The sequence below is a fragment of the Chiloscyllium plagiosum genome, unplaced genomic scaffold (assembly GCF_037043375.1).
Source record: "Chiloscyllium plagiosum isolate Xiang-an unplaced genomic scaffold, Cpla_swu_hap1 HiC_scaffold_14, whole genome shotgun sequence".
Lineage (NCBI taxonomy): Eukaryota > Metazoa > Chordata > Chondrichthyes > Orectolobiformes > Hemiscylliidae > Chiloscyllium > Chiloscyllium plagiosum.
The window spans coordinates 19,334,569-19,347,010 of record NW_028270152.1 but is presented as its reverse complement, the minus strand read 5'-3'; the positions used below and the strand labels follow the sequence as shown (position 1 = coordinate 19,347,010).

At 45.1% G+C, this 12,442-nt stretch overlaps 1 protein-coding gene across 5 annotated transcripts in view; it reads right to left on the bottom strand.

Annotated features, from left to right (window-relative positions):
* The window catches only part of sema3fb (sema domain, immunoglobulin domain (Ig), short basic domain, secreted, (semaphorin) 3Fb), a 252,587-nt gene that overhangs the window by 41,808 nt on the left and 198,337 nt on the right, over positions 1-12,442 (bottom strand). For all 5 annotated transcript variants that reach the window (XM_043707715.2, XM_087994111.1, XM_043707716.2 and 2 more), the window contains 2 exons: positions 9,756-9,892; positions 6,333-6,447 (listed from right to left, as the gene is read on the bottom strand). In XM_043707715.2, coding sequence (XP_043563650.2) covers positions 6,333-6,447; positions 9,756-9,892 — 252 coding nt within the window. The remainder of the gene's footprint in view (positions 1-6,332; positions 6,448-9,755; positions 9,893-12,442) is intronic.

Here is a 12,442-nt window from a genome sequence, read left to right as displayed (position 1 = left end):
CTTTGGAAGTTTAGTCATTGAGCAAGGTCGAATTTGATAGATTTCTGATATTGGTGACATCAAGAGATATGGAGACTGTGTGGGAAAGATGATCAGCCATGATCTGATTGAAAGGCAGACCAGGCTCAATGGGTTGAAATGCCTACTCCTGCTCTTATCTTCCCATGACAATGATGTTAGAGAAATATTGGGAGCGATACCAAGAATTCATCTGCTCTTTTTCAAACAACATCATGAAAACCTTTACATCTGCCCGAGAAGTCTTGGTTCAAGATCTCACCTGCAGGACAGCACCTCTGACAGTGTAGCACTCCATCAATATTGAACCGGTGCTTTGGCTCAAAACTCTCTGATGTGTACTTAAATCTGCAACTGCCTGAATCATGGGTGCAAGTCCTACCACTGAGTCAGATGTAGGGAGCTGGCAAGCTCACCTTCCACTCTGAAGACACAGCTAGCTACTCCACAGGAGTCACTGTAGGAAGAAAGCACATTCAAAACCTGTTACAATACCCTCCAAACCATGGTCTCAGTGAAAATGGAGTGACAAAGCTACCTTTGCTGATAGTTCCCACACAATGTTGTGCCTTTAAACTCAGACAGAACCTCACAACTGCATCACAGGGCTCAACAGCCCCAGTTCCTGACAAGTCTCATTTACTGTAAGCTAAATCTATCACCTGGGCAGATTAAACAATCCAGTCAAACATTTGGCTCTCGCTGTTACAGTTTAGCTGTCCCATTGGCTTCCACTGTGAATGATTAAAACCAGATTGGGAATAGAACCACATGAACGTGAAACATGCTCTGGATGAACACACTGCATAAACTTATGCCGAGTATATGTTAATAGACTCCTAACCTGTAAAGTCCCTGAGCTGAGATAAATCTCAAGGCCTTTATTGTTGCACATTTCTTCCCCACCTTTCAAACTATACGTGACCTCAGTATTTTATTGGCGCAGGATTTCATAAAAAAAGAATACAATTCATTAAGATGCTGCTGCATCTTCTGTAGGTATCTTTCAACATAATCTGATCAAATTTGATAGCACAAAGAACTGATTTCATTAAAAGTGACTTGATAGCCAATCCTGTGGTGGTTTACAGACATAATGTTTTTGAAAAAAAGCACATCTTGTGAAAGTTTATTGTCTTGTACACAGCAGGACAATTCTCAAGACTACCAATAGTTTACCCCCGGAATTGGGATTCTTGCGAATTATCCTGATGTGTGCAAGATAAGATCCTTTGACTCAGGTTCTGTGCTAGGTAAAAACAAGGACTGCAGATGCTGGAAACCAGATTCTGGATTAGTGGTGCTTGAAAAGCACAGCAGTTCAGGCAGCATCCGAGGAGCAGTAAAATCGACGTTTCAGGCTAAAGCTTTTCATCAGGAATAGAGGCAGAGTGCCTGAAGGGTGGAGAGATAAATGAGAGGAGGGTGGAGGTGGGGAGAAAGTAGCATAGAGTACAATAGGTGAGTGGGGGAGGGGATGAAGGTGATAGGTCAGGGAGGAGGGTGGAGTGGATAGGTGGAAAAGAAGATAGGCAGGTAGGACAAGTCATGGGGACAGTACTGAGCTGGAAGTTTGGAACTAGGGTGAGTTGGGGGAAGGGGAAATGAGGAAACTGTTGAAGTCCACTTTGATGCCCTGGGGTTGAAGTGTTCCGAGACGGAAGTTCAGGCGTTCTTCCTCCAGGCATCAGGTGGTGAGGGAGCAGTGGTGAGGGAGGCCCAGGACCTCCATGTCCTCGGCAGAGTAGGAGGGGGAGTTGAAATGTTGGGCCACAGGACAGTGTGGTTGATTGGTGCGGGTGTCCCAGAGATGTTCCCTAAAGCGCTCTGCTAGGAGGCGTCCAGTCTCCCCAATTTAGAGGATGCTGCATCGGGAGCAATGGATACAATAAATGATATTGGTGGATGTGCAGGTAAAACTTTGATGGATGTGGAAGGCTTCTTTATGGTTTTGGATGAAGGTGAGGGAGGAGGTGTGGGCGCAGGTTTTACAATTCCTGCGGTGGCAGGGGAAGGTGCCAGGATGGGAGGGTGGGTTGTAGGGGGGTATGGACCTGACCAGGTAGTCCGGAGGGAATGGTCTTTGCGGAAGGGGTGGGGTGGGGAGGGAAATATATCCCTGGTGGTGGGGTCCGTTTGGAGGTGGCAGAAATGTCGGCGGATGATTTGGTTTATGCGAAGGTTGGTAGGGTGGAAGGTGAGCACCAGGGACATTTTATCCTTGGTACGGTTGGAGGGGTGGGGTCTGAGAGCGGAGGTGTGGGATGTGGACGAGATGTTGAAGTCCACTTTGATGCCCTGGGGTTGAAGTGTTCCGAGACGGAAGTTCAGGCGTTCTTCCTCCAGGCATCAGGTGGTGAGGGAGCAGTGGTGAGGGAGGCCCAGGACCTCCAGGGCATCTTTAACCACGTGGGAAGGGAAATTGCGGTCTCTAAAGAAGGAGGCCATCTGGTGTGTTCTGTGGTGGAACTGGTCCTCCTGGGAGCAGATACGGTGGAGGCGGAGGAATTGAGAATACGGGATGGCATTTTTGCAGGAGGTAGGGTGGGAAGAGGTGTAATCCAGGTAGCTGTGGGAGTCGGTGGGTTTGTAAAAAATGTCGGTGTCAAGTCGGTCATCATTAATGGAGATGGAGAGGTCCAGGAAGAGGAGGGAGATGTCAGAGATGGTGCAGGTAAATTTAAGGTCAGGGGGGAATGTGTTGGTGAAGTTGAAGAATTGCTCAACCTCCTTGCGGGAGCACAGGGTGGTGCCAATGCAGTCATCAATGTAGCGGAGGAAGAGTGGTGCCGGTGTAATTACGGAAGATGGACTGTTCTACGTAGCCAACAAAGAAACAGGCATAGCTGGGGCCCATACAGGTGCCCATGGCTACCCCTTTTGTCTGGAGGAAGTGGGAGGATTCAAAGGAGAAATTGTTAAGGGTTGAGGACCAGTTCGGCCAAACGAATGAGAGTGTCGGTAGAAGGGTACTGTTGGGGACGTCGGGATCAAGTTTTGTGCTGTTAAACAACTATGTGTTCACCTAGAGACATGGTACATAACAAGTCATGGTACATGATCAGCAACTGTACATGGCAAGTCATGGAATATACCTACTACAGTACGGAGAATTGTACTGTGGTTTGAATTTTACCGTGAGTTGGCACATAATCAGAGTGCTTGTTGTGGTTCTGTTTGCCGAGCTGGGAATTTGTGTCGCAGATGTTTCGTCCCCTGTCTAGTTGACATCCTCAGTGCTTGGGAGCCTCCTGTGAAGCGCTTCTGTGATGTTTCCTCCGGCATTTATAGTGATTTGTCTCTGCTGCTTCCGGTTATCAGTTCCAGCTGTCCGCTGCAATGGCCGGTATATTGGGTCCAGGTCGATGTGTTTGTTGATAGAATCTGTGGATGAGTGCCATGCCTCTAGGAATTCCCTGGCTGTTCTCTGTTTGGCTTGTCCTATAATAGTAGTGTTGTCCCAGTTGAACTCATGTTGCTTGTCATCTGCGTGTGTGGCTACTAAGGATAGCTGGTCGTGTCGTTTCGTGGCTAGTTGGTGTTCATGGATGCGGATCGTTAGCTGTCTTCCTGTTTGTTCTATGTAGTGTTTTGTGTAGTCCTTGCATGGCATTTTGTACACTACATTGGTTTTGCTCATGCTGGGTATCGGGTCCTTCGTTCTGATGAGTTGTTGTCTGAGAGTGGGCTGTTGGTTTGTGTGCTGTTATGAGTCCTAGTAGTCGCAGTAGTCTGGCTGTCAGTTCGGAAATGCTCTTGATGTATGGTAGTGTGGCTAGTCCTTTGGGTTGTGGCATGTCCTCATTCCATTGTCTTTCCCTTAGGCATCTGGTGATGAAATTGCGCGGGTATCCGTTTTTGGCAAATACATTGTATAGGCACAAAACACTACATAGGACAAACAGTAAGACAGCTAATGATCCGCATCCATGAACACCAACTAGCCACGAAACGACACGACCAGCTATCCTTAGTAGCCACACACGCAGATGACAAGCAACATGAATTCGACTGGGACAACAAACAAGCCAAACAGAGAACAGCCAGGGAATTCCTAGAGGCATGGCTCTCATCCACAGATTCAATCAATAAGCACATCGACATGGACCCAATATACCGACTACTGCAACGGACAGCTGGAAGTGACAACTGACAACTATAAATGCTGGAGGAAACCTCACAGAAGCGCTTCACAGGAGGCTCCCAAGCACTGAGGATGTCACCTAGACAGGGGACGAAACGTCTGCAACACAAATTCCCAGCTCGGTGAACAGAATCACAGCAACGAGCACCCGAGCTACAAATCTTCTCACAAACTTTGATCAGAGTGCTTACCACGCCATGGTACACATACATTCCACAGAATTGCCGGAGGTGGCTCTGTCTCTCTGATTTGCTGGGGTAATGAGTTCCAGATTTTGTACAGATGGAATAATCTCAGCAAGGATTTTCTGTGAGGTATTTTACATCCTCTTCCTTCCTCTTTTTTTTAGATCTCCTCACATTACACAGCATTCTCCCAGTGGAGCCTCTGCAAATGCTGCTCTGTTCTGGGGAAGGCAAGTCGTCTTTTTTTGTTTTAATCAGATCTGCTAACATTTCCACTGCCTCTGGGATGTTTTTGGACTAAGTTTTTGAGTCCTCGGGCAGCAGACCAGGCTGTGTTCAGTAAGCAGAGAAATTTAGAGGAATTCTCCCAGGGCAATAGGTTATTCCAAGTCAATTTCCAAGTCCATCAGGGCAGCACTAAATTCAGAATACTTGGATATTCTGATTTCCTCTCTCACCATTGGAATACGAACCCACTTCCCTTTGATAGTTGGTTTGTGATTAAAAGCCTAATGTGGGAAGCACTGTGTTCCTTCTGCAGAACAATTGGAAGTCTGTTTATAGAGAAAGTGTTTATGATTTTGCCATACAGGAGACACCTCAACCAATTCCTTCTCCTAACTCTTGCAAGATATTGCAACCCAATATCACAGAATTGTTATCGTGCAGTAGGAGGCTGTTCGATCCATCATATCTATGCTGGTTCACTGACTGAGCAATTTGGGATAAGATTAGATTCCCTACAGTGTGGAAACAGGCCACTGGGCCCAACAAGTCCACACCGACCCTCTGAAGAGTAACCCATCCCTCTACATTTACCTCTGACTAATGCACCTGACACTATGGGCAATTGAGCATGGCCAATTCACCTGACCTGCACATCTTTGGATTGTGGGATGAAACTGGAGCACCCGGAAGAAATCCATGCAGAAACAGGGGGAATGTCCATACAGACAGTCACTCGAGGTGGGAATAAAACCCAGGTTCCTGGTGCGATGAGGCAGCAGTGCTAACCACTGAGCTACTGTGCCACCCCGGTGGCAAAATTCTTCTGCCTTTTTCTCCCATGACCCCTGTACTCCTCCCTTTCTAGATAACATCTGGACTCCCCTTGAATGCCTCAACTGAGTCTGTCTCCACCCTGCTCTCAGGCAGCGCAATCCCAACCTTAACCTCCCATTGCGTGAAAATGTCTTTCCATTTTTTGCCAATTAATTTAAATCTGCACTGTGTCATCCCAATCCGTTTCATGAGTTGGAATAGTTTCTCTCTACTGACTTGATCCAGGCCCCTCCAGAGTTTCAATCCATCTATCAAATCTCTTGCAGACATCTCTCCAAGGAAACAAAGTCCAATATCTCCAATCTATCTTTGTAGCTGACGTTCCTCATCCCTGCATCCATTCTCATAAATCTTTTGCGCTGTCTCCAATGGCTTCACATCCTTCTTGAAGGATGGTGCCCAGAACTGCAATACTCCAGCTGAGGCCAAACGTGTGTCTAATGCAAGTTCAACATAACTTTGCCCTGTAGTCTGCTCCCCTATTAATAAAGCCGAGGATACTGCATGATTTATTAATCTCGCTGTCAACCTGATCAATGCCTAATGCATATCCACACCCAGGTTCCTCTGCTTTTGCTTATGTCCATGACAAAGAAAATATGAAGAAGCAGAGTATTTATTGTGCAGTACATCATTCTGTCATGTTACTCTATAATGAGCAAACATTAATATCATAGCCCCCTTCTCCAAAACTATCAGGTTTTTAAGGTGAGGGAGCTGTGGGGAGGTTGGTTTATAAATTCTAATTTAATGCACCATGACAGATCCCCAATACTCCCAACAGGCCCAACAAAATAAGCCAGAATTAAATGGAAGTATAGAATCAAAGTAGCAACAACAGCTTACATTTGTATAGGGACCTTAACGTAGGAAGATGCATTACAAAATCCCCTAATCTAAGACTGGTAATTGGGATTACTTACGGAGCTCATCAAAGTGTGTCTCAATTCCATCAGGACCTGGCACTGAGCAGATGAGGCGAGCTTTCAGGAAGGTGCTCCATTTATTGACAAGGCAACAGTGGCCACCGTCATCATTCTGTAAAAGAAATAGTCATATAGGAATTGACCAAAAGAAGGACAACTCCACCTACCATCCTGGTAGTTGCGTATTGCGATGTGAATAAGATTGTTGCTTAGTTTTGGCAGTCATAGAGTCATAGAGACGGACAGCATAGAAACAGAACCTTTGGTCCAACCCGTCCATGCTGACCAGATATCCCAACCCAATCTAGTCCCACCTGCCAACAACCGGCCCGTATCCCTCCAAACCCTTCCTATTCATATACTCATCTAAATGCCTCTTAAATCTTGCAATTGTACCCGCCTCCACCACTTCCTCTGGCAGCTCATTCCATACACGTATCACCCTCTGTGTAAAAAAGTCGCCCCTCAGGTCTCTTTTATATCTTACCTCCCTCACCCTAAACCTATGCCCTCTTGTTCTGGACTCCCCGACCCCAGGGAAAAGACTTTGTCTAGTTATCCTATCCATGCCCCTCATAATTTTGTAAACTTCTATCAGGTCACCCCTCAGCCTCCGACACTCCAGGGAAAACAGCTCCAGCCTGTTCAGCTTCTCCCTGTAACTCAGATCCTCCAACCCTGGCAACATCCTTGTAAATCTTTCCTGAACCCTTTCAAGTTTTGCAACATCTTACCGATAGGAGGGAAGCCAAGAATTGCACGCAATATTCCAACAGTGGCATAATCAATGTCCTGTACAGCCGCAACATGACCTCCCAACTCCTGTACTCAGTACTCTGACCAATAAAGGAAAGCATACCAAATGCCTTCTTCACTATCCTATCTACCTGCGACTCCACTTTCAAGGAGCTATGAACCGCAATCTCTATTAATTAATCTGCAACAGACCCAGACATGAAGTGAGAAGATTTCATTTTAGAACCCACCAATTGAAAGATGCCTGTCCCTCCTAAACATATGACCCTGATCATACATCAGGCCTCTTGCTGGCACATCAGGGATTCCTTCAATATCAAACATGCTTCAATTTATTAGTCAAACACCGCGCACAGCTCCACTTATTGACATAATCTATCCCTCCAATAATGAGGTCATCTTGTGCCACACAATATTGAATAGTTAGGGTTGTGACAACTTGTAACACTTCAGCAACCTCCATTAGAAAGAAAACTACAGCTGCTGACCCTGCGCTAAATTTAAACAGCATTGACATTGTTTTATACAACCATGAGAAGAACAAGCAGAAGTAGGCCATTAGACCTCTCAAACCTGTACCACCATTCAACAAGATCATGGCTGATCTGACTGTGACCTTAATTCCACTTTCTTATCTACTCCCCCCTCCAACCATACTCTTTGACTCCCTTGACAATCAAGATTAAATCTAACTCAACTGTAAAAACATTCAATGACCCAGCCTCCACTGGGGAAGAGAATTCCACAGACTTACGGTTCGCAGAGAAAAACAATCCACCTCATTGCTGTCTTAACTTGATTCTGCCAAGTTCTCTCAGGATCTTCTGTGTCTCATTGCATTTACCTCTCATTCTTTCAACTCCAGTGGATACAGGCCCAACCTTTCCTCATTAGATAACCTCTTCACATCAGGAATCAGTCAAGTGCACTTTCACTGAACTGCTTCTGACGCTATTGCATTTTTTTCAAGTTATCATTCCCAAAACTGTACACAATGCTCCAGATTGGTCTCACCAACACACTACACGCTGCAGCAAATCTTCCCTCCCTTTCCCAGCAAACCAGACTTTCCAACACTATTCCCCTTGCAAAAAATAATAATACCATTGGTTTTCCTAATCTTTTGTACAGCATTTACAGTGGTTGTTCCTCTGAAGTGGAGACTTCCAACACTCCTGTCTGTACAAAATTTGAAAGTGTTTCAAGTTGCTCTGCTGCCCACTTTGATATTTTACTATAAATTCTGTGTCCTATGATCCTGCCCCACTCGCTACCTGATGAAGGAGCAGTGCTCTGAAAGCTTGTACTTCCAAATAAACCTGTTGGACTATAACCTGGCGCTGTGTGATTTTTAATTTTGTCCATTATCCCGTCAGTGGGAAACCTCTGCATAACAAGGCAGAAAGAATGTCGCGGTATTTCAAAAGAAAGGCCAAATTGTTGGATCCTGAATGCCAATGTGCGAGCCAATTAAAAAAGGACACTGATAGCCCAAGGCTTTATCTTAATCCATCAGGTGAATACAAACGTAGGTACAGTATCAATCGCTGGACATCAACATATCCTGTCATGATTTCAGTAACATGGTAGCTAACATTATCTGTTATTATGGCCTGGGTAAAAGTCAGGAAGCCAGTAATTTTCAGATGAATTATTAAAGTAATGTTTCCTCAATTCTTTCTGTTCTGTTCTGTGACTCCTCAGTAGGATCTGTGGCAGCATTAGTCAGGGTGGAAGGATCCTTTTGAGAGTGGGAGGGAGGGGAGGACCATTGAGAGCAGAGGTTTGTTAAAGGGGCGGTGCATCTGAAGACCTCAACTGGATGTCACAGCAGCCATTGTTTACTCATTTCAGCTTGAGTTTCCATGTTTGGGAAGCCCTGCGTTCAACCAAAACTTCATTGACCTTTTCAGGATTGATCCAACAGGTCCCAATGCCTCTCTTCAAACAAGGCCAGGGGAGTCCTTCCTGGTGTACTGGCTAATATGTACCTGTCAATACAGATTATGTGCTTGGATAATGATGTGGAGATGCCAGTGTGGGACTGGGGTGGATAAGGTTAGAAGTCACACGATACCAGGTCATAGTCCAACAGGTTTATTTGAAATCACAAGCTTTTGGAGCGCTGCTCCTTCTTCACCTTAGGAAGGAGCAGCATCTGAAAGTTTGAGATTTCAAATAAATCTGTTGGACTATAAGCTGGTGTCATGTGACTTTCCATGGTTGTATAACACATTGTAGGACCTGGTGCATAACCTCTGGGCTATATTTGCACACAATACCATCAATAAACATGTGCCAGTGTTTTGAAAAGTAACTCGATGATTGTGAAGTGCTTTGGGATGTCCTGGAGGGAAAGGGGAGGGGGGTCTAAATAAATTTAAGTACTTTATTTTTTTTCCTGTTACAGTCAGATATTTTTATTAGCTGTCTCAGAAGATTTATAAAAGAACAAATAAGATGGATTTAGAAATAGAATTTTGTGTTTTTAAGGGAAGAATGATTCAAATTTTCTTTTCATCATTGTTCGCTTTTATAGTTTATATGTCAGTAGGTTTTGATTTTTTATGTCGGAATATTTGATATGGGAGCTGCTATTCCAGCGAATGGGGAGAATGTTGCAGAATCTCCAACCCCATAGCCACTGAGTGAAAACTGACATACCAGGCAGATCCGTCCTATCCTCGAGTGAATAGCTGAACTTCCACTGTCGCTTGATTTCTCCCGGAAAAAGAAGTAAAGCTTATCATCGTTACGTTCACCGCTGTCTGGGATTAACTGAGCGTGGACAAACGCTGGGTCTGAAACCAAATCGAAAATAGATGCACAGTGAATGATGGTTCAATGAAAGGCTTACATTTATATAGCACTCTTTGCAAGCATCAGATTTCTCAAAACACTCCATGGGGGAAATCACAGATTTGTTAAAGTACAGAAGGAGGCCATTTAGGCCTTCATGTCTGGACTTTGCCAGTTCCAGTCCCCATGTCCCTGCACACAGTTTTTATCCAAATACCCATCCAACGTCCTCTTGAATTCAATTGAAGCTGCCTGCACCTCATTTCCAGGCAGTGTGAGCTCTACCTGAACTACTCATTGAGTGAAAAAGCTTTTTTCTCACATCACCCTTGCTTCATTTGCACATCACTTTAAATCTATGTCCTTACCCATCCAGTACCAGTGAAATACAGTCCCTATTCCAATATAGGAAACATGGCAGCCAATTCACACTCAGCTAACTCCCACAGATTATATGTTCCTTCATGATATAAATTGCTGGATAAGTATTGACCACCACACTGGCAATCTCTTCCCCACTGTTCTTTGAAGTAATAGCTTTTATTTATTCACTTCTGGGACCTAGGCATCGATGGCTGTCCAGCATTTTGTACAGCCTTTCATTAGTTTCCCTCTAGAAGATGGGGGTGAGTTGCCTTCTTGAATCACTGCAATCTACATGCTGTAGGTTAACCCCGATTGTTGATAGGGAGGGAGTTGCGGGATTTTGACCCAATGGTGAAGGAACGGCCATATATTTCCAAGGCAGAATAGTGAAGGACTTGGAGGGGAATTTGTAGATGGTGTTCTCATGTATCTGCTGCCCTTGCTCTTCTAGATGGAAGTGGTTGTGGGTTTGGAAGGTGCTGTCTGAGGATCTTTGGTAAATTTCTGCAGTCAATCTTCTTAGATAGTACACACTGCTGCTACTGAGTGTTGGTGGTGGAGGGAATGGATGCTTGTGGACATGGTGCCAATCAAGCGGGCTGCTTTGTCCTGGATGGTGTCAAGCTTCTTGAGTGCTGTTGGAGCTGCACCCATCCAGGCAAGTGGGGAGTATTCCAAAGCACTCCTGACTTGTGCCTTGAAGATGTTAAACAGGTTTTGGCGAGTCAGGAGGTGAATTCACAACCTCTGATCTGCTCTTGTAGCCACTGTGTTTATATGGCAAGTCTAGTTGAGTGTCCGGTCAATGGTAACCCCTTGGATGTTAATAATGGGGTTTCAGTGATGGTTACACTATTGAATGTCTATGGGATCTGGTATCTTTCAAACCCACCCAAGAAGTGAGGTCTGAATTTATCGACTGAATTCAGACTATGACTGTGCAGCACTCTCTCAGTGCTAAACTGGAGAGTCAGCTGTGATTCTTGGTCTCAGCCTCTGGAGTGGGATTTGAACTGGGTACATTTTAACTCTGAGGTGAGAGGGTTACCAGTTAGGTCAGTGCGGACCATATGCATTTCACAACGTATTTCACTTCCACAGTGACACACAAGCCAAAGCCCAGATGTTGAAGGTCAGGGTAGCAATACTCATTTCCAAACCAATTGATTGCCTACTCCAGAATCTCAAACACAAAAGCTGGACTGACAATCCAGTGGAATGCCACACTGTCTGCGGTGCCGGGTTACAGGTGCATCTACTCATTATCACATTGTTTCTTGAGGGACCTGACTATCACAGACTGACTGCTGCGCACTGTGTTCCTGTAATGACAAGGCTTCAGTAATGGCTTCATTGCCTGGTCAAGGGCTTTAGCATATCCAAAACCCATAAAGGATACAACAATAATACAGTATATTGTGGTTCTCTTTGCTGAGCTGGGAATTTGTGTTGCAGACGTTTCGTCTAGGTGACATCCTCAGTGCTTGGGAGCCTCCTGTGAAGCGCTTCTGTGATGTTTCCTCCGGCATTTATAGTGATTTGTATCTGCCGCTTCCGGTTGTCGGTTCCAGCTGTTTGCAGGAACCGGAGTTGTTCATATGTGGCGCTTAGGCGGTTGGCACAGGATTCCCATTTCCTGGCTTGTCTTAGCCTCTCTCGCCCGTAGGTGTTCAAAGTTTGGGAGAAGATTTGTAGCTCGGGTACAACCGGAAGCGGCAGATACAAATCACTATAAATGCCGGAGGAAACATCACAGAAGCGCTTCACAGGAGGCTCCCAAGCACTGAGGATGTCACCTAGACAGGGGCCGAAACATCTGCAACACAAATTCCCAGCTCGGCGAACAGAACCACAACAACGAGCACCCGAGCTACAAATTTTCTCCCAAACTTTGAATACAGTATATGCCTAGTTTTCTCGCAGTACCATTATGTGACCTAGTTAGAATACAGAGGCATTCGGATGTATTATTAACTTGCTGTTACACGCCACCAAGCTCTAAATGGAGCCAGACCAAAAAGAATTTTTTAAATAATTGGAAATGGTGTAACACTGATATAAAGGGAATAAAAGTCTTGGTCAAATTGAGTTCAATTGCTCCAGTATCAGCCTGGTAACTGATTAACTTTTGCTCTCTGCTTTGACCCCTACATCTTTCTGTTTGTTTCACCCTATACTCTCTACTT